Source organism: Mastigoproctus giganteus, chromosome 4 (assembly GCF_048544385.1).
Source record: "Mastigoproctus giganteus isolate SK-2022 chromosome 4, ASM4854438v1, whole genome shotgun sequence".
In the NCBI taxonomy this organism is placed as follows: Eukaryota; Metazoa; Arthropoda; class Arachnida; order Uropygi; family Thelyphonidae; genus Mastigoproctus; species Mastigoproctus giganteus.
The window spans coordinates 221467206-221488936 of NC_143578.1; the positions used below are offsets into that span (position 1 = coordinate 221467206).

General features: G+C 37.3%; 1 protein-coding gene across 1 annotated transcript in view; it reads right to left on the bottom strand.

Annotated features, from left to right (window-relative positions):
* LOC150087426 (cilia- and flagella-associated protein 44) overlaps nucleotides 1–21731 on the bottom strand; it is a 577933-nt gene that overhangs the window by 179974 nt on the left and 376228 nt on the right. The window contains exons 22-23 of the mRNA XM_090372063.1: nucleotides 14243–14431; nucleotides 11171–11310 (exon numbers count right to left, since the gene is read on the bottom strand). Of these exons, the coding sequence (XP_090228189.1) occupies nucleotides 11171–11310; nucleotides 14243–14431 (329 nt within the window). The remainder of the gene's footprint in view (nucleotides 1–11170; nucleotides 11311–14242; nucleotides 14432–21731) is intronic.

The following is a 21731-nucleotide window of genomic DNA, read 5'->3' on the forward strand; positions in this document are numbered from 1 at the left end:
TCTTAGATCTCTGTTATTTTCGAGATCTAGTCGATTTCTCTGCTTAGTTAAAATACTGTTAGCGTGGCTAAATCCGGCTTCTACCATCTATGAACTTGGAAAGGTCAGTAATATACAGTTTTATACAGTTTGAGGTAGTTTTCAATAATATTTTTACTTGTCTAAAATCCCCTGAAACTTTCTTTTGAGTGCAGTGATTTAGCTTCTAGGTCCATCTTCATTTGAATAATTTCCTCTTGCAAATCCAGATCATCCTTATCACCCTCTGCATGAAATGGGACATAATCCATTCTGGAACTTTCATATCTTCGAGATCCTTGAATCTATTTTTAAAATCTTCTTTTCAGGGTTCAAGGTGAGCTACATAAATAAATATGTTAGCATCTGAAAAATTTCCTTCAGCTTCTTGTTCTAAAGATGACATATTTGGAAAGAAGTGAAAATTTCTACAACCCAGTGAAGGTTTGAAGAGCATTAACTTTTCTTGAAATCCCAAAATAATTGTACGACTCTGTATAATTGTAATGCCTTTACCTTGCAGTTTTTTTTTGTGCTTCATTGAATTTTGAAAATATATCAGCAAGGTAAAAGAGGTGGTTTTTAAAATTTATCAGCAAATGATTGATCATGCTTGGACAGAAATTCCACCACTGAGTTATAAAGTTCTACAAGCCTTTGCAAACTGTTACCTTTTGACCACCATCTTACTTTTGTATGAAGGAGCAGTTGGTTGAAATTTTTGTCATTTTTTTTTACATAGCATAGCAAACAGTTGGCTTCCCATCTTCTTCTTCTGCAGGGAGATGCTGTTTTTCTTCAACCCCTCCTTTACCTGCATTTCTACTGTCTTTTGCTCTGTACTCCACTCAATCATTTCTTGATATATATATATATATAAGTGAAAAAAAAAAAAAAAGTGGTGGATGCTCAGCCAGAGATCGATGCCCTATTGCCTGGTCACATCCATATGGCAATGGATAAGTGATGGGGAGACCCTGGTTTTCCAAGGGCTCAACAGCCCAGTAGCCAGAGGAACAACACACCGGTACACCCTTTCACTAACTCACACAAACACTAAACACACACACACTCTGAAATTTATACAGACTGTGCCTACGACACAAAAGTCATATACATGGAGTTGGGGAAAATCCCCCTCAGCTGCCAGACTCAATACTGCTCATTTCCAAAAAAACTTCCTACTTTTTTCTTTTGGACTCTCCCTGAGAAGCTCAGGGAATGGCAGTGTTCACCCTGGCAGAGACCTTACATCATCATACCTCCTAGCCCACCTACTTGTAGTACTGGATGTCAACTAGAGGTCCGTGGTGTTCCATGGGCCCATAGACTAAGAGGACAGATGAAAAACAGACAAACATAACTGACACTACACAATGCAAACCACACAATAATTCACACTTTTACTGGCTTTTACAGAATATGTATTGCATCACAAACATTACATTGTGGAGTTGGGAGAAACCCCTGGTGCCACAAGATCTGTAATACTATACACCAAGTCCTTTCTGTACACACTCGCCATATTCAAATTTGTATGCTGGAACAGGCATTCTGAAACTAATAGTTCTGTAGCACTCTCTAATATTGTTCTTTATATTTTTTTTGCGAATATGGCATTTATTAGCATTTAAAGTTTCATCTCCAGTTGTCATTTTGTGTATTTTCTTTGTAACTCGATCTGGTTTGATAACTGTATAATTCCCAGAAAATTCCACTTCCCATTTCATTAGTTGCATCACCAAAATTACCCTCTGCACTCTGATGTTCACTGTTAATAGGCCCATCATTACAATTAATATGAAGGCTAATATTTTGATGTTCACAAAAAAAAAAAAAAAAAAAAAAAGAAGCACCATTTCTATCATAGCTAAAAGCTGTTTGCTATTCGCATCAACGACAGATTTTCTTCCAGTACCCAGTTTTATCATTACATTCCAGAATATAAGGATAAAACTGGACACTGGATTGATATTTGCCTTTTTCTTTCACAATGAAGGAAAACGGCATTAGCATTAGCAAAGGCACATGATGCAAGAAAGCAAGCCTATATAGCATCAGCCAAAAAAAAAAAAAAAAAAAAAAAAAAAAAAAGCCCTTATTTCACCCATCCACTCGCTCCAAATGTTTGTCAAGTTCTGCCTTGAATATATTTAAGATATCAACTTCTACAACGACAGATGGGAGTTTGTTCCAGGAATCAACAACCCACTGGCTAAAGGCAAACTTCCGCACATCTATCCTACAACCGTCTTTCTTCAACTTGAATTTATGCCCTTTCAGGCGATTATTCTGAGCAAGAGTAAGAATCCCATCCACATTAAGCATGCTCAAACCATTCAAGGCTTTATACACCTCAATCAGATCACCTCGCAGGTGCCTAGACTTCAGACACTGTAATTTGCAAAACTTAAGTCTTTCTTCGTAAGAGCAACCCTTTGTTCCATTCACTAATCTTATTGCCCTACTCTGTACTTGTTCCAGCAGCTCTACATCCTTCTTAAAATGAAGTCTCCAGACCTGTATATAGTATTCAAGGTGTGGCCTGACCATTGCCTTATACAAGGGGATAATCACCTCCTTATCCTTGCAAGAAAAATTCCTATATATCATTGACAAGACACCATGAGCTACTCTTGCAGACCATCTGCACCGCTCAGAAAACTTCATATCTCCCTGCACAACCACCCCCAGGTCCTTTTCATTCTCTACAACTGTCAGTGTGGTACCACAGAGTTGATACGTTACTCTGGGATTACTGCTTCCCATATGTAGTACTTTACATTTGTCAATGTTAAACTTCATTTGCCACCTCTCAGCCCATCTGTTCAACTTTTCTAGATCCTGTTGAAGCAGTGTACTGTCATTAGTGTCATTAACAACCCTGCCAACGTATCATCTGCAAACTTGGACATTAAGCCTGATATACCATCATCAATATCATTTATAAATACAGAAAACAACACTGGACCCAACAATGAACCCTGAGAGACTCCACTAATAACATTACTCCAGCAAGAGCAGTGTCCATTGATTACCACTCTCTGTCTTCTCCCACTTTGGTCCTTGAGGTTGTCACAGACATTCTCTCAGATATGCCAGACAACCTGTACTTACTACAGCTTGTCTGGTATTCGGGTGACACTCAAGTCAAGTGGACCCAATTTCGGCGAAGTCCGGATGGTCTGTGACAGCCAAATCCTCTGCTTGCACCTTCACGATGGTGGGACTGTTAGTAATCCTGGGTATAACCTCCATGCTCAAGTACATGGTGGGTACTTGAGTGGGAACCAACGTAAGCAGGGGTTGAGGTGTGGCGCCCACACCACATGGAGGAACGCCGCCCCTCTATGTTACCAGGCAGTACTAGGTTTTTTTTTTTTTTTTTTTGTAGTTGTTGCATCGGCTTCTGTGGCCATAATGCACCTCCCAAGGTTTTTGCAGTACTTTGATCCAAGACCAAGGCGGGATTCGAACCCGCGACCTTTGGGTTGCCAGGCAGGCACTTTATCCACCCAGCTAGCCTGGTCGGCGCAGTACTAGGTGGTAGATGACTCTCATCAACCGGTGAAATACCACCACTTTGCTTATTGGAGACTTGAAGTGGTGGAACCCATGTTTAGTCTCTAGAGCTAAGTTCCAGTCAACCCTTCCCTATCTCTTCCATCATGCAGTATGAGTGATGACTTTTGAGGTTATGATGAACCTCGTGGCGAGATCCAATATTCCTTACATTTCGCGGGTACAGCTCTAAAACGGTGTTCGCAGGCCGGCCGCTAGTTAGTACACCGGACCGAACCTATTGGTAACTCTCTAGGAGGCTTCCGGATCAGCTAGTGTATAATCTTGCTACCTCTACTCTGCCAGATAGTGACTGGAGAGGGTCCGAGTATTGTGTATGCGGGGAGCATTGTCGAGGCCACGTTATGTCAAGGATCTGGGTATATTCTTACCACGTGTACGCCATATCCAAAAATTTCATTACTTCATACAAAATGTCTCCCCCCCAATTTTTCTTACTATTGAGCTTATCTGCGAAAGTAAGCTTATCTGCAAAAAAATCTAAACCTCCCAAACACTTCCTAGTTCTTTTCCAAATATACGTGGTCTCAATAATGTCCATTTCCACTTGCAGTCTGCCAAACCCCATGTACTTTTTCTGACAGAATCTCAGTTATCGGTTGATTCAACTAATGCATATCTCAGATGCCCAAATTATTCGCTGTATGATTCCTTTTGCCGAAAAGGTGGTACTTGTGCATATGTCCGTTCTGATATTCCCTGTCAGAGACTTGGTAATATGGAATCTCCTCTCTTTGATCTTCTCTGGCTTAAAATCTCTCTACCTCATTGTGTCAAATTCATCTGTTGTCTCTACCATTCTCCCAACTCCACTAATCACTTGAAGCTCTTTGACTTCCTTTCTTTGCAACTTGACTTTCTCCAGTCCAACTTTCCTAACATTGAGATAATTTTCCTTGGTGATTTTAATGTTAACAACTCTAGCTGGTTTCCGTTTTCTAGTCACACTGGCCCAATTGGTTGAGATGCTGTGGTTTTTGCAATTACTAATGACCTTGCACAGATTGTTCATTTACGTACAAGAATACCGGACAATCCTAACCATACAGCCAACACGATTGCTGTTTTTCTCACAAACAACCCTTCTAAGTACACGGTTGAAGTGAGAGGTCCTTTAGGCACTTCAGATCACAATTTCGTGATTGTTTCTTCTCCAATTGAGCCTTTATCTCATGGCTATTCCCAACCTCATGTTGTTTGGCATTACAAGAATGCATAATGGGATGACCTGCAAGATTTATTTTCTTCTTTTCCGTGGTCGGACTACTGTTTCAAAACTTCTGATGTCAGCACTTGCTCAGATCATGTCAGTGAAATTATTCTTGTAGGAATGGAATCCTTTATTCTACACTCCACTTTAAAATATCGTCCTTTATCTAAACCTTTGTTTTCCAATAAATGTGCTAAGGCCGCTCAGGAGAAGAATATTGCATATTGTAATTGGCTTGTTTCCAATTCTTTAGTTTCGTTTTCTGACTACAGCAAAGCTCACAACAATTGTAAAGCAGTTATTAATCAGTCTAAAATGGATTTTTAACAGGCAAAGAGTAGAAAACTTTCTTCTTGAGAAAACAAGAGACCATTCTGGTCTCTTGTTTTCTCAAGAGATAAAGCTATTGGCCGCAACTTTTGCACGTCTCTGCTCCCACCTCTGTCCAAACCAGATGGTTCTGTTGTCACTTCGGCCAAGGATAAAGCTGACCTGCTAGCATCCCATTTTTCTTCCAATCATGTATTAATGATCTTGGTAAAACACCTCCCAGCATTCACAACACACTCCATTCAATGCCTCCTGTGGTCTTCTGTGAAAAGGATGTCAAAAGGATTTTGACGAATCTTGATGCTAAGAAAGCACCAGGTCCTGATGGTATTTCTCCATTTGTTCTCAAAACCTGTGCTCCTGAACTTACTCCAGTTCTTTGCCGCCTTTTTTTCACTTTCTTGTTCCAAAGGTGTTTTTCCTTCTGCTTGGAAATTTGCTCATATCCAGCCAGTTCCTAAAAAGGGTGACAAATAACTCTCATTGCAATTACTTCTACTCTTTCTAAAGTAATGGAGAAATCAATTAACAGCCAACTCTTAAACTACCTAGAAACCTTCCATCTGATCAATGATCACCAGTATGGATTCCATCAGTGTCGATCCACTGGTGACATTCTGGCTTATGTTATCCATTTATCAACAAATTCAATGGAAAAGTTTAGTGAAACACAAGCAGTTGCTCTTGACTTCTCAAAGGCTTTCGATCGTGTTTGGCATAAAGGTCTTATAAACAAGCTTCCATCTTATGATTTGCTAACTGTTTTTTGTAATTGGTTATCCAGTTTTCTCTCTGATCACGCACTGAGGGTGATGGTAGATGGCTCTCTGTTTTTTGACTTCTCCACTAATGCGGTGTCCCCCAAGGTTCAGTTCTTTCCCCCCCACTCTTTTCCTCTTGTGTATTAATGACCTTCTTCCATTGACTGGAAATCCTATCCATAGTTTTGCCGATGATAGCATATGGCATTCCACTTTCCATTTTGAGAAACCTAGTCCTGCTCAATCAGCTTCAACTTCTCAAATATTCGTTACCAATTCCTTAAATGCCGATTCTTTTGCTTCTATGCTTATCTTTGGTGATAGATACTCCGATTTCTAGGCAAGTTGCTATATCTTTTTTTTTTTGGGGATTACCCTGACTTCTAATCTCTCTTGGCAAAAGTATGTTACAAATATTGCTTCCTTTGCATCTAAAAAACTTGGTTTTCTCTTTCGCTCTCGGCGTTACTTTTCTTCCAAACAGCTGTTCACTCTGTACAAAACACAAATCCGACCTACCATGGAAAATTGTTCTTACATCTGGGGTGGTGCCCCCAAAACCTCTCTCTCAGGCTTATAGATTCCATTCAGAAGAGGGCAGTTAGGTTAATTAATGACTCATCTTTAACAGAGTCTTTCCACTCTCTGTCTCATAGACGTACTGTTTCTACTGCATGCCTTTTCTAGAGATACTTATATGGGCACTATTTTTCTGAATTGGCTTCTATAATTCCCAATCTCTCTTTCAAAATAGTCCAAACACGTGTCGTCAACATCCATTTACTGTCCAACTTCAAACTTGCAGATTCAATTTTTCATCTTCATCGTTTATTTATTCAACTGCCCGTTTTCTGAAACAATCTTCCTTCGTATGTCTTTCCTGAAAATTACAATCTACAGAAGTTCAAGTCTAATGTCAACAAATATCTTCTCTCATCTTTTCAACCTCGATCCCCAGCACGGATCCCACAGGAGCTAGTTATTGTTACCAACAAAAACTAGCTCCTGTGGGATCAGCATATTCTGCCTTGAAGGTTATTGCTGTGTTTCCTGATGCACAAGAATTAGCTCTGGAAATGAATTCAGCAGCTGAGAGCTTGATGATCTCCCCTTAGCGAACTGGGGGATAATTTCACACATCTAGGGTATATTAGCATTAGTAGAGGTATATGATGGAAGAAAGCAAGCTTATGCAGCTTCAGCCAAAAAAAAAAAAAAAACTTCCACTTTACCCCTCCATTCATTCGAAATACCTGTCCAGCTGAGCCTTAAATTTATATGCCCACTCAGGTGATCAGGTGATTATTCTGAGCAAGAGGCAGTATCCCATCAGCATTGAGCATGCTCAAACCATTCAAGGCTTTATACACCTCAATCAGATCACCTCGCCGGTACCTAGTCTCCAGACACTGTAATTTGCAAAACTTAAGCCTTTCTTTGCAAGAGTACCCCTTTGTTCCATTCACTAATCTTGTTGCCCTTCTCTGTACTTGTTCCAGCAGTTCTACATCCTTCTTGAAATGAGGCCTCCATACCTGTATACAGTACTCAAGGTGTGGCCTGACCATTGCCTTATACAAGGGAATAATCATCTCCTTATTCCTGTGAGCCGCCTCCGTAGCCAGGTGGGAAGGAGCAGCAGTGCGTAGCACACTCTTCTTGATTAGACCGGGGTTCGAGCCCGTCACCACAAATACGGAGGATGCGGAAAGGTCAGGGAATGACCACCGCATATTCCCGGAGCAATATGGCCTTAGTTGCTAATGCTCCTAAAAACCAAATAACAAACAAACAAACCTTATGCCTGCTAGAAAAATTCCTGTATATCAATGATATGACACCATGAGCTACTCTTGCAGCCCGTCTGCACTGCTCAGAGAACTTCATATCTGCCTGCACAATTACCCCCAGGTCCTTTTCATTCTCTACCATTGTCAGTGTAGTACCACAGAGTTGATACGTTGCTCTGGGGTTGCTGTTTCCCATATGTATTACTTTACATTTGTGTTAAACTTCATTTTCCACCTCTCAGCCCATCTGCTCAACCTTTCGAGATCCTGTTGCAGCAGCATAGCGTCAGTAGTGCCCTTAACAACCCTGCCAACCGTTGTATCGTCTGCAAACTTGCATGTTAAGCTTGATATACCATCATCAATATTATTTATAAATACAGAAAACAATAATGGCCCCAACACTGAACCCTGAGACACTCCACTAATAACATTAGTCCAGCAAGAGCAGTGTCCATTGAATACCACTCTCTGTCTTCTCCCCCTCAACCACCCCTTTATCCATAGCAGCAATTTGCCTCCAATCCAATTTGTGCAGCAGTCTTCCATGTGCAATAGTATCAAAAGCCTTTCTAAGATCCAAGTATATAATATAAAAGTTATTCCCTGCATCCAGTTCTTTTGTGACTGCATCGTAGTATCCAATCAAATTGGTCTGCAAGACTTTCCCTTAACAAAACCATGCTGTGTCCGAGCTATAAGTGAAGTCTTGTCTAGATGATCCTGCAGTGCTTCTTTAACCAGTGCCTCCATTAATTTTCCAGGAACAGAAGTTAAACTCACTGGTCTACAATTACTTGCGTTAGCCTTTGATCCTCCTTTGTGAATTGGGGTCACATTTTCACATCTCCAATCTACGGGTACCTCCCCTGAGTCCAAGGGAGCTCTCATAATTATGGCTAAGGGTTTGCTTACTTCCTTTGCTCCCTCCTTTAATATAACTGGATGCCTTTCTTGGTGTTTATCTTCAACAATTTCTCCTCCACTTTACTCTCAGTTATTACAAGATTATCTAGCTTACTGCCAGAGTTGAATACATCTCTGGCATTCCCCTCATGTGTGAATGTCAATGCAAAATTTTCATTTAGTTTGTTAGCTACCTGGGCAGGATCATCAACAGTTGAACCATCGATATCAAGTGGACCATCTGATTCATCCCCTTCCTTCTAGAGTTTACATAAGTAAAGAACTCTTTGTTGTTTTTTTCACATCCCTTGCCAAGGATCTCTCGTAATCTGCCTTCGCCTGCCTAACCTCCTTTGTAACTTGGTTACAGATCAACTTGTATCTATCATAGACTTCTGTGTCACGTGTTAATTTGTATGTATCCCATGCATTTTTCTTCTCTGCCATATGCCTCATTAGTTCATCTGACATCCATTTAGGCCTAAACCTTGAACAATATTTCTTAGTTAGTGTGTAAATCCTAGTAGCTTCCAAGATAAGTTCTTTGAATGCTTCCCATTTTGAATTTGCTGTTGGTAACATCATCAGTTGGTCCCACTGTATAGAATTTAAATACTGTCTTAGACCATCGTAGTTGCCTTTACGAAAGCAATAACCCTTCCCTTTACCCCTGATGGTAGTTACCTCTTTGAGTAAATCCCATTTCAGCACACTGTGATCACTGCCACCTAGTGGTTCCTCTATCTGCAGATTCTTAATGCATGAAGAATCACTACTGATAATCAAATCAAGAGTATTACTCCCTCTAATTGCCTCTCGAACATGCTGATGTAGAAAACAATCATCCAATAAATCCACAAAAGCCTTGCTAGTGTGTGAGTGACCAACCCACAAATTCCAGTCAATATCTGGGAAATTAAAATCCCCCATTATAAGAATCTCTGATTTACTGGCCCACTCTATTTCCCTGCACAGTTTCATATTATACTCATCAGAGTCATTAAGCCTATAGCACACTCCTTTTCTCAATTTTGATCTCCCAATGCTTATGTCACACCAAACTGACTCAACACTGCACTGTCCAGCAATGATGACTCGCTTCACTTCCTTGGATTTTATGTGTTTCTTAACTAATAGCATAACCCCTCCTCCCTTCCTATCCTGTCTATCCTTTCTGTAGACGTTGTGCCCAAATTCCAGTTCTGCATTCCTTATATCTGTGTGACACCACGTCACTTATATCCCAACAATATCTGCCTTTGATGCTTTGAGCAATATGTCAAATTCATCAAATTTATTTACCAAACTCCTAGCATTGGTGTACACGCAAGTATTCATGCACCTGTTTTTTTTCTTAGCTACCCTAACACTACCCATGTGTTTACTTGTACCGCAATGACTCCCAGCAGTCTCTGAAATATCCTGCATCTTGTTTTTCAGGCTTCTGCTCATTCCAATAGAAGCAGTGCAAGAATCACTTTCACCTCTGCCAGTGGCTACTGTTAATCTATTAGTCCTTGCATCCCTCCAAGCTAGCAGTTTTCCGACCCACCTAACACTGCCTCGATAGCATCAGCAAATATTCTTGCACCCTTTCTATTTAAGTGTATCCCATCCCTGTAGAAACAGTGCCTTCTCTTAATAAGTACAGACAGATATAGAGATCTTGTCTGAATCCAAGAATGCTTTCATAATTATGGTTAAAGGTTTGCTGTCCTCTTTTTCCTGTTTCTTCAATATAATCACGTAGGTCCCATATGCCTTATTTACTATTAGTTTCAACAATTACCCTTCCAACTTCTTCTTAGTGATCACAACATGATTTAGCTCCATGTAATTTGATATACTTCTACCATTTCCAATCCTAAATAATATATCACATGTAAATATAAAAAAACATATCTATTCTGTTTTCCAAAATCTGAGCAGGATTACCAACTGATATACCATTCATATCCAGTGACTCATCCCCCTTAGTTTGCCTAATCTACTTTGTGGCTTGATTGCAGAATAGTAGGTTACACCTATTGTAGGTTTTTGTATCTCTGGATAATTTGTAAGCATTTATGCATTTTTATTTTCTGCCATTGCTCTCATCAGGTCATCGGACATCCATTTAAGTCTAAACCTTGAAAAGTTTCTTGAAATTTTCAATGGGCATCTCATATTTCATTCAATGGAATTCAATGGCACTCTTCTTTTGAACTGGCTTCTGTAATTGCACTTCTCTTTTTTTAAAGCAGTTGGCATTTAATTCACAATTTGATTCCAAATGAGTATAACAATTTGCTTTTGTTTATAGAAAACTTCCCACATATCTATTTCATGGAAATTATAATTTGCAAAAATTCAAGTATCATATATCAAAAAATTTATTCTATTTTCTTAATCCCTATCTTAGACATGGAACTGCGATACCATAGGTTTTAATAATTTTTTTATGCTTTTGGACATAACAAAACCAATAAAAAAAAATATATAATAATTATTTCATGACATTTAAGGAGTAACACAGGATCTAATCATCCTGATATTTTTTAAAAGATATAATAAGAGTAATGAACACAGCTTACTTCTGAAAAGCTTTGTCTGAATCTACCACACCTGCCTCTCTTTTACTTTCTTCTATCTCTGCTTGTAAAGCCAGAATTTTGCATTTGGTTTCTTGCAACATTATCACTTTGGAATTAAAACTGCTCTTCATGTGGTGGATCTTAAATTAAAATTAATCTAACTTAAAAATGGTACTTCTAATAAAGTATATACATACATACATACATACATACATATATATATGTGTGTGTGTGTGTGTGTAAAATAAAATAATTAATTCAATGCCAGTATCATGGCAAACCAAATGAGTGAAAATAAAATAAACCATATATCATAAGATAACACAAAAAAAGGGGGGGGGGAAGAAAGTGTACTGCAGAAGGAAATTTTCCTAAAATAATTTAGAACAAGCCAAAAGTTACAATATCACGTAACAAATTATAATTTAGAAATTAAAACAGAACAGAAAACAGCACTCATGTGGCAACACCATACGACTGATACAGTAACTGTTGAACCAAAATATATAACAGAAATTAGATTATAGAGGGCAGTATGAGCATGCATTAGCTAACCGACTCACTACTACCTTGTGAAATAAATTGAAAAATTAACTAACTGTAATATTAAGAAAATCAAATTAAAAAAGTAGGAATAGCAAACATCAGGGCAGCATTAATACCTGAACCACCGTATGCTGCTTAAAATACAAAATAAAATAATTAATTCAATGTCAGATTTGCCATGCTACTGGCATTAAATTAATTATTTTATTTCATATTTTAAGCAGCACGGTTAAATTTAATGCTATTCCTACTTTTTTAATTTAATTTTCTTAATATTACAATTAGTTAATTTTTCAATTTATATATTAATAGATAACAGAGCTGCTTAACTAATTGATATATAATGTTTTACATTATATATCAATTAGTTAAGAAAAGGAGGAATTACCTCTATGATGTCATGTAGAACACATCAGTGCTGATACTCTGTTATTGAATCAACTATACAAATAGTTTACATGTATTCCACACCTTCATAGACAAAATAAATGATACAATGCACCATGGAATCTGAGGCCTGCGGACCCCAAGCCCGACCCCAAGATACATTGAATCACCAACCTTAATCTTTGAGTGAGAGAATACAATATGTCTGTATTTTATTTAAAATACAAAATAAATATTTTGTATTTTGTTGGGCTTGGGGTCTGCGGGCCTCTGATTCCGTGGTGCATTGGTTCGTTGATTTTGTCTACGATGGTGTGGAATGCATATAAACTATTTGTATAGTTGATTCAACAACAGAGAGTATCAGCACTGAAGTGTTCTACAAGACATCATAGAGGTAATTCCTCCTTTTCTTAACTAATGAATATATATATATATATATATATATATATATACACACACACACACTGTGCTGCCATTTTATTAGATATACCTACTCAGTAGCGTGTTGCGCCTCCTGTAGCCTTCAAAACAGCTTGAGTTTTTCTAGGCGTGGATTGAACAAGATGCTGAAAACGTTGTGTAGGAATGGAGTATCATGCAGACATGAGTGTGTCACGAAGTCCCTTGAGATTCAACGGAGGTGTAGGCCTGCAGTGAACAGCCCTTTGCAGCTCATCCCAAAAATGTTCAATAGGATTGAGGTCCGCATACTGAGCGGGCCACTGCACCAAAGAAAAGTCATCGTCATGTTCCTGGAACCATTCCATAGTGATTGGGGATTTGTGCACAAGCGCATTATCCTGCTGGAAGTAACCATCTGACTGAGGACAAACTGTCAACATGAACACTTGGTCAGCAATGATGTTTAGATACGACATGGCATTCAGATGTGAATCTATGGGTATCAATGGATCCAACGTGTGCCAAGAAAATATTCCCCACACCATAACACTGCTCCCACCACCTTGCACAGTAGTCGTCAGACATGACGGGTCCATGGATTCATGTTGTTTTCACTAAATTCTGTGCCTTCCATCAACATGATGCACCAGGAACTTCAACTTGTCAGACCAATCAACTGTTTTCCAATCCTCGATAGTCCAGTGCTGGTGTTGCTGTGCTCACAAGAGTCGTGTTTGTTTGTTATTTGGTTTTTAGGAGCATTAGCAACTAAGGCCATATTGCTCCGGGAATATGCAGTGGTCATTCCCTGACCTTTCTGCATCCTCCGTATTTGGTGGTCACAGGCTTGAACCCTGGTCTAATCAAGAAGCGTGTGCTACGCACTGCTGCTGTTTCCCACCTGGCTATGGAGGCGCCACAAGAGGCGTGCTCTCTTGTTCTACATTGATAGCAAAGGTACATGATGTGGCCGTCGGCTGTTGTAGCCCATTCGCAACAAAATGCGACTAGTGGTCTGTTGCAATATTTTGTTCTGCGCACCAAGGTTGTATTCTGACGTGATGTGCGACATTGTGGCCCATCTGTTTGCTTGCACAATTCTAACCATCCTCCTCTGACCTCTCTCATCAACAAACGATTTTCTCCACAGGAGTGCCGTTGAGAGGATGTATTCTGTTCTTTGCACCATTCTCGATATACCCTTGAAACTGTAGTGCGTGAAAAGTTCAGGAGAACTGCAGTCTCAGAGATGCTTTGTCCAGCACATCTTGCACCTACTACCATGCCACATTCGAAGTCCATTAGATCACTCCTTTTCCCCATTCTTGCTGCAGTTTGTATGCTTAACTGATACTAAAAAGGTTGTTCTGCTGCATTTATATCCAAATTGTGGTTATGTGACTTGCATCGTTGTGGGACAAGCCAATGTGCACAGCAGGGGCGTACCTAATAAAGTGGCATACCTAATAATATATTGTGTGTACATACATACACACAATATATTAATTATATCAAATTTGTTTTCATTTCATAATAGTTTATGGTTCAGAGATTACAAACAAGACAATAAGGGCAAACTGTACACACTCTTAATATTTCTTTCTCCCAACCAGCTAAAAAGTATGATAGAGTATAATTTCATTCCACTATTATTAACTCTGCAATTAAAAGAAAAATTGAGTAATAGTGTAAAAGATGTTTTAGCACCTACATAAAATATTTGGAATTCTATACCTTTTTATATATTTTCAATATTTGCTCTGTTTTGGTTGCCACATTTTTTCTTAACCGTTTAGGAACAATATATTCAGGACTGGTTTTTAATTTATAGTCTCCCATTTGCTCTCTTGCAGCTTTTATGATTTCATCTTCTCCAGATTCACCTTCGGCTGCTTCTGGTTTTCTGGCATTAAGTGCATCCCACTATATTAAAAAAATAATAATTTAGGCACACTGAATATTACACAAAAGCAAAAAAACTAACTCTATAAAAAACTAAACATCCTTCAAGGATATAAACAAAGACAACATCTAAAGCACTTTATAAAATATAAAACCCTCTCTGACAGGCAATATTTCTCAAAATATAATATTTTATATTTTAATTTAAAATATTAATTATACACAGTATAGCTATTAAATAACAAGACTGCACACAGTCTTGTTATTTAATAGCCAAAGACACAGTAGTTGACCTTGAACCTTTCTTTAGTTGTCTACCAAGTCATGTTCCAACATGTTCATTCACTTTGCAGTGAGACAGATTTTCATTACCATGTGTTTTTACAATTTGCCAGAAAAATTACAGACAAAAGAAATGAACAACGAATCAATCTCAAATTTTTAACAAAACTAAAATAAACACCAACTGAAAATTAGGCAACTATTCAAATTTGTCAGTTGATAAAGGGACACGTGTTCCGAAAGCTACTGAATTTGTACTTATATTTTATTTTATTTGTACTTTAATAAATTAACTGGGCATAACTGTGTATATATATATGTATTTGAAAATTAGGCATTGTTAAATCAAGTTTATGGGAAAGATACTATGTCAAGAGTGTGCTTGCTTGAAGAGCATAAAAGATTTTTAGAAGGAAGAGAAAATGTGGAAGATGATTTATGACCAGGACATCCAGTATCAATGAAAACTAATGAAAATGTGGACTGGGTAAGGCCAAACACTAATTAGAAGTGATTGTTATTTAAGCATCAGAACTCAATATGGACAAAGAAACAGTTTGAAAAAGAAACAGACAAATTTTAACTGAAAATTTAAGCTGAGAAAAGTGTGTGCCAAGATGGTGCCAAAAATTTTGAATGATCAAAGAATGAAAAGACTCCAAGTTTATGAAGATGTTTTGAGAAAAACATAGGAGGTGGTCCAGACTTTCTGAGTACTGTAATTACTTGCGATGAAAGTTGGCTGTTCCATTAAGACCCAGAAACTAAAAGAAAGTCGATGCAATGGAAGACAAAACAGTCTCCGTGACAAAAAAACAGTAAGAATGTCAAAATCAAAAATGAAAACCATGCTTCTTATTTTCTTTGATATTTAAAGAAATTATTATGGCTTAATATGCCTTACCAAATCAGATTGTAATTCAAACACACTACATTTAAGTTCTGACAAAGCTGTAGGAAAAAATTCAAAGGAAGAGACTTGAACTGTGGAAGGATGGTTGGATGCTCCATCAAGATAATGCTCCAACATACAATGCACTCTCCATTCATCAGTTTCCGGCCAAAAAACACACCCTACTCATTAGACCTAGTCCCTTTGACTTTTTCTCTTGCCTAAACTGAAAAATGTAATTAAGAGAACCCATTTTCAGTCCAGTAAAGACATTCAGGAAAAAATTATTGAAGTGTTTAAAAGGGATTACAGAAAATGACTCCCAGAAATGTTTTTATGCTTGGAAGAAAGGTAATGGAACAGTGTGAGTGCAATGCTAAGGCAATTATGTTATATTTATATATATATTATTTCTGATATTATTTTGAATTTCTTCATTTCAGAATAAGCGTATGAGACAGAAGTAAAAATAATATCGATACTTTTGTTCTACTTCGTACACTCATATCATTAGCTTTCAACACAATAATATTGTACAAAAGAAAACTACTTACACTTGCCACTCTTGTGGCAAGTTTGCTTTCTTGCATCATTTGCCATTACTAATACTAATAATCAAGAAGAGCTGTCTGTTTGTGATTAGTTCCTACTGTTACTGGCTACCTGCCAGTAATAGTAGGAATTAATAATATGCCAAAAGGCCTGAGTTAGAAAGATGTAATAAAAATAATGGGATTCTTCCTCTAGCTCAGAAAAATCACCTGAGAGGGCATAAATTCAAATTGAGGAAAGACAGATGTAGGATAGACGTGCGGAAATTTGCCTTTAGCCAGCGGGTGGTTGGTTGGTGGAACAGACTTCCATCCCTTGTGGTGGAGGTTGATAGCCTAAATAAGTTTAAGGCTCAGCTGGACAGGTATTTTGAACGAACAGAGGGGTGAAGTGGAAGTGGGTTTTTTTTTTTTTTTTTTGGCTGATGCTGCATAAGCTTGCTTTCTTGCATCAAATGCCTCTACTAATGCTAATGCTAATAATAATTTATCAAAATTTAGGAGAATACTCGCATAATACCAGCTAGCAAACTGAACAAGTATACACTGGATTCTGGTTATTTGGGGCACCGGTTAATCGGGGCAGCCATTTATTTGGGACAAATCTTAAAGAACAGAACCCAATTGAGAAAATAGCCAGGGTTTACTTCGCTTAATTTGGACAACATGCTGTTTAAACGGGACATAAGACTGCAGCACTCGAGATTACCCTACGATTGTCTATGACCATACCACGTGGTTCAGTTTGATTTCTGGAGGTCACAACCATAAAACAATAAAAACAATTAGCAGTCCTCTGTTTATTGGGTTTTTCTGTTAGTGCAATCTATTATAAACGGATAGTATTCTCAACCTTATTGAATTTGCAATAATACCGATAGCTGGAATTCTGTGGATTTTCATGTTATGGTGAAATGTGTTTTCCCTTCCATGAAATCTTCAATCATATAAAAAACAAATTTTCAGAATCTCTTCATTCCCATTTTTTTGAGCTTCGTAACTTGTTACTCCATTCTCACTTGTGAGTATTGTGTTCTTGCGATTTGTGTGTGTGCCGTGTTCTTTGTTATTGATTGCTTATCTGTTTTACTGTTTTAAATTTTAATCTCCCCCATCAAAAAAGTCAGTGAACAGAAATATCAAGTAGTTAGTATGTACGCATTACAGTGCGTATTAATTAAGCTATGCACATAAGCATAAATTTATTTTTATTTTGCTAACCTGTGGAAAATATTCTTCTGATTTTCACGTATCATTTAATTTTTTGATTGGTATGGTAATAAAGTGTAAATTTGTGCTTGATATATCTTTAATTTTATAGCCTGTGGATAATTTTCTTCCTATTTTTGCTAATTAGAATTGCTGTTTAATAGAATTAAAATTCAATTCACAAACGTGATCACAATGATCGGCGCTTACTACATATCGTATAGTGAACGCTACTTTACTATGGTGAGTCCATCGTAACGTGATTTGATCGTACAGAAAATCAATCATAAAGTGGGGGGGGGTCATTGTATTTTTAACTATTTACGTGAAACTTTGCATAATTGGGGCAGCTGCTTATTCGGGCCAAAATGCACTAGTCATGATGTGTCCCAATAACCAGAATTGACTGTATATAAACACAAAATGAGGTGGGGGATAGCTAACAGATGGTACGAAATAAGTTGAAGCTTAACAAAGTGAAGTGAGGGGCGAAATAGGATAGAAACAATAACCCAATCTGCCTTGAATACTCTAATAATTCACAGGGCATAAAAATTTAGAACAGGATAGCATACAGACATAAAGAGAAGATCAAAGCAAATAGCAATGATATTTGGATGTACCTGGAGTATAACTGCCTGACTCATATGGTGGAGTCCTAGTATTTCAACTCCCAGTATGCTACTAAATTTTGATAAATTATTACTTTTTTTTATTGCATCTTTCTAACTTAAGCCTTTTGGTATATTATTAGGTCCTATTATTACTGGCAGATAGCAATCAGAAACAGATTAGCTCTTGCTGATTATTATTTGCATGTATTGAATGATGCTAGCCCTTTTTAACCATTCAGTGTATCATTATTTGATAATGAGCTATAATTATTTTAGCAATATTTCATATTTTATTTTATTTGTTTGAGGCTTCCCTTTTGTTGATAGCTTAGGGCATACAAATACCTTTTCTTTCAAAATTAGTTCTGTGATTATGGTGGTTTAATGGTGCATAAGCTGCTATGGCTAAAATGCCTATAATTCTATATTTCCATGTTCTATATTTCTAATATCACAGTCTGAGGTAATGTTTAATCATTTATTCAATGACATTAATTGAATAAATTGAATACAGTTCTGTTAAGTTTAAATTTACAATTATGTTCTTCATTTATATGCTTCTGCTCTATTTCTTTAACTGTTATGCAACATGTTTTATATATATATATATATATATATATATATTTGATAAATTTGTTAATTGAGAGCTATGAAATGCTCAATAATTCCTATATTCTATTATATTATAAATCAACAGGGATTACCTTTATTTTAGATATAGGAAGCTTCTTTTCCAACTCTCCTAGTCCAACTCACTAATAATTCTTGAGGATGGCAATAAGTTTAGACCTCAAAATCTAATTTTAGCCAATCCAAGTAATGGTTTCCATGCTGCCAGAAGTATGGCATTTGTAGACAGCAGCCATGAGCACTCATTGTTGAGACTGCACGGTCTGAACACTACGGTTCTGACAGTGGGGAAGATGTCCCGCCTACTTTACAAAATAGATATCGCCATCCTCAAGAATTATTAATGAGCTGGACTAGGAGAGTTGGAAAAGAAGCTTCCTATATCTAAAATAAAGGTAATCCCTGTTGATTTATAATATATATATGTAGAATCAAATTACTAAAGCGTGGAACTGTGATGTTATATTTACTAATGCTATAATTACTCAAGCATTGAACAGGGATATTATATGATAATATTAACCAATTTTAAATGACAGGAAGGCCTCTACATTTTTACATTATTTCATTACTATATATATATATAAATAATGCGTGGTTTGTAAAATAGATAAATAGTCTGGGAATAGTCTTTATTTATATCCTTTTGCTTCCTTCACTGCTGCACTGTACGTTTTGGAGCATTAGACTTACTATAACTCTTGTTATTTTCCTTTTTCTATTTGTTTTGCTTCTTAACAGTTGTATATTACTAATATATATATATATATATATATAATAAAAAAAAATAAAAAAAAATTATATATATACAGGGCGTCTCAAAAATATTGGTACAAACATTTAGGGGAGGTAGGTAACATCTAAAGGAATATGAATCGCATATGAATCCCATAACCGGAAACATCACCGTAAGTCAGTAGACAGAGTTGTTCATCAGTTCACGAGAGGGAAAATTTCTGGTTTACTCATTCAAGCAGTAATCGCTGCAATAAGAGCATGCATCGATATATGAACTGTGAGCTGGCAGACATGCACCTAGTGTATGGATTAGCAGAGGGCAATGGACGAGCCGCTCAACAAATTTATCGAGAACGCTTCCCAGACAGACATGTACTGGACGACCATTTGTTTGCATGTGTGCATCAAAATTTGTGCAATTATGGGTCATTTAGAGGTAACAGGAGTAGTGCGGGCAGACCACGTTTGACGCAAACTCCCGCCATGGAAGAAAGTGTCTTGAATGCCATCCAGAATAATCCTACTACCAGCACACGTGCTGTTGCCTCTGCCTTAGGAGTGTCTCGGTGCAGTGTACAGCGTGTCTGGCATGACGATTCCTTACACCCCTTTCATCTCCAAAGGGTTCAGTTACTGCTTCCCCAAGATCATCCTGCACGTGTGGCTTTTGCGCAGTGGTTTCTCCAAGAAAGTGTTCAACAAGACTTGAATTTTCCAGCCTATGTTTTACAGACATAAAGAGAAGATCAAAATGTTTGTACCAATGTTTGTACTGATATTTTTGAGACACCCTGTATATAATCCAATTAATCCAAAAATTAAATAGACAGATAGAAATTAATAAAAATATATATTAAAATAAATAAGAAAAATTATTTCATTTCATTTTATTAATTATTATTTTCAATTTAATTGATCATGTAATGTTAGTCTACGTTTCCACCTTAGTGAGATTTCACATAATTCGGAAATGGGTGCCATCGGGGGGGGGGGGGGGGGCGCTGCTAAATTTCTTTTAATTGGCTTAATTTTCTAAATTATTTTAGGAACATTGCTTTAACACTACCCTCTTAGTACAATACACAATTACATTTACTGAACAAAACATTTAATGAGATTTTTTTTAATAATTAACAAAATTTAAAATGCTGTTTTAGTTCACTTTCCAGGCGGGCCGTAGGTTGGACACCTTCGTGAATCAACTGTAAGCACGCCCCGGTCGAGAATTAGAAAAGTGATTTTCTTTTACCCTGACAAATAATCATCTGTTGTTTCGCGGAAGTGCATTATCCACATTTTTCCATAAATTTTCCGTATCTCTGTTTACATGGTCACAGTACCTGAATATCTGAATGACACTGACATTTCGGACAGTTTCAAAAATAAAAAAAAAAAAAAAGAAAAGAAAAAAGTGACGATACCGATGACGAGAGAAGGAAAACGAAGACAACGAAGGTATTAAACCTTCTAAACATGAATTGTTGGCATTTTGGTGAAAATGAAGTTAGAAAATTGTCAACTAGGTTACAGTTAAATGCAATTCATGAATTTCGGGGGTACCTAGTTGAAAAGATGGTTTCGGAAGAATTGAAGAATTTGATGGACACTCTGAGTACAATACCAATTTCATCGATTAAATGTGAACGAGGATTTTCACAAATGAATCTGATTGTCAGCCCAACCAGAGCATCATCGATGACAAAAACAGTTTCTTCACTACTGTTTCTTAAAATTGTATGCCCACCGCTGACCCACTTCGATCCAGCAAAATATGTCGATTTGTGGTTGCTTCGGAAATGTCATTCAGCAACCGACACACACAAAGAGGAAGAAAACAAGTTGGCATAGGGTGTCAGATGAAAACTTAATAAAAATTTGGAACATTCTACAAAAACTTTATTATAAAATTATTTTTACTTATGTTATTTATTTTTACTTATTATTTTTAGGAGCCATAGTCTAACGAAGGACTCTAAAAATGTCACTCGGTTGTCTGCCTGTCTGTCCATCCGTCTGTCACAGCATTGTATCTCTGGAACCACTCAACCTATTGACTAGAAATTTTGCAAGGGTTTGCACATCGAGTGGGCCAACATAACACCATATTGATCATTGTTGATAAAAATTTGTCTGAGAAATGGAGGGGGGTTAAAATGTGGGGGGATAAAAATGTTGTCGACAACCTATACCTACACCGTTGGAAAGAGCTCAACGAGTATGTTTAAAATATAATTTTAAAATTAAAAATGGCGGCTCCAGACAGGAAAATGTGAGTAATTTTCATGTCCCCCTCTCTATTTCCGTCGCTAACGGAGCTAAAAATTTAAAAATCACATTAGCTATGCATTATTCAATGCTTATCAAGGGAAAACTACTCCGACTGAAATCTATCATTTATAATTAAA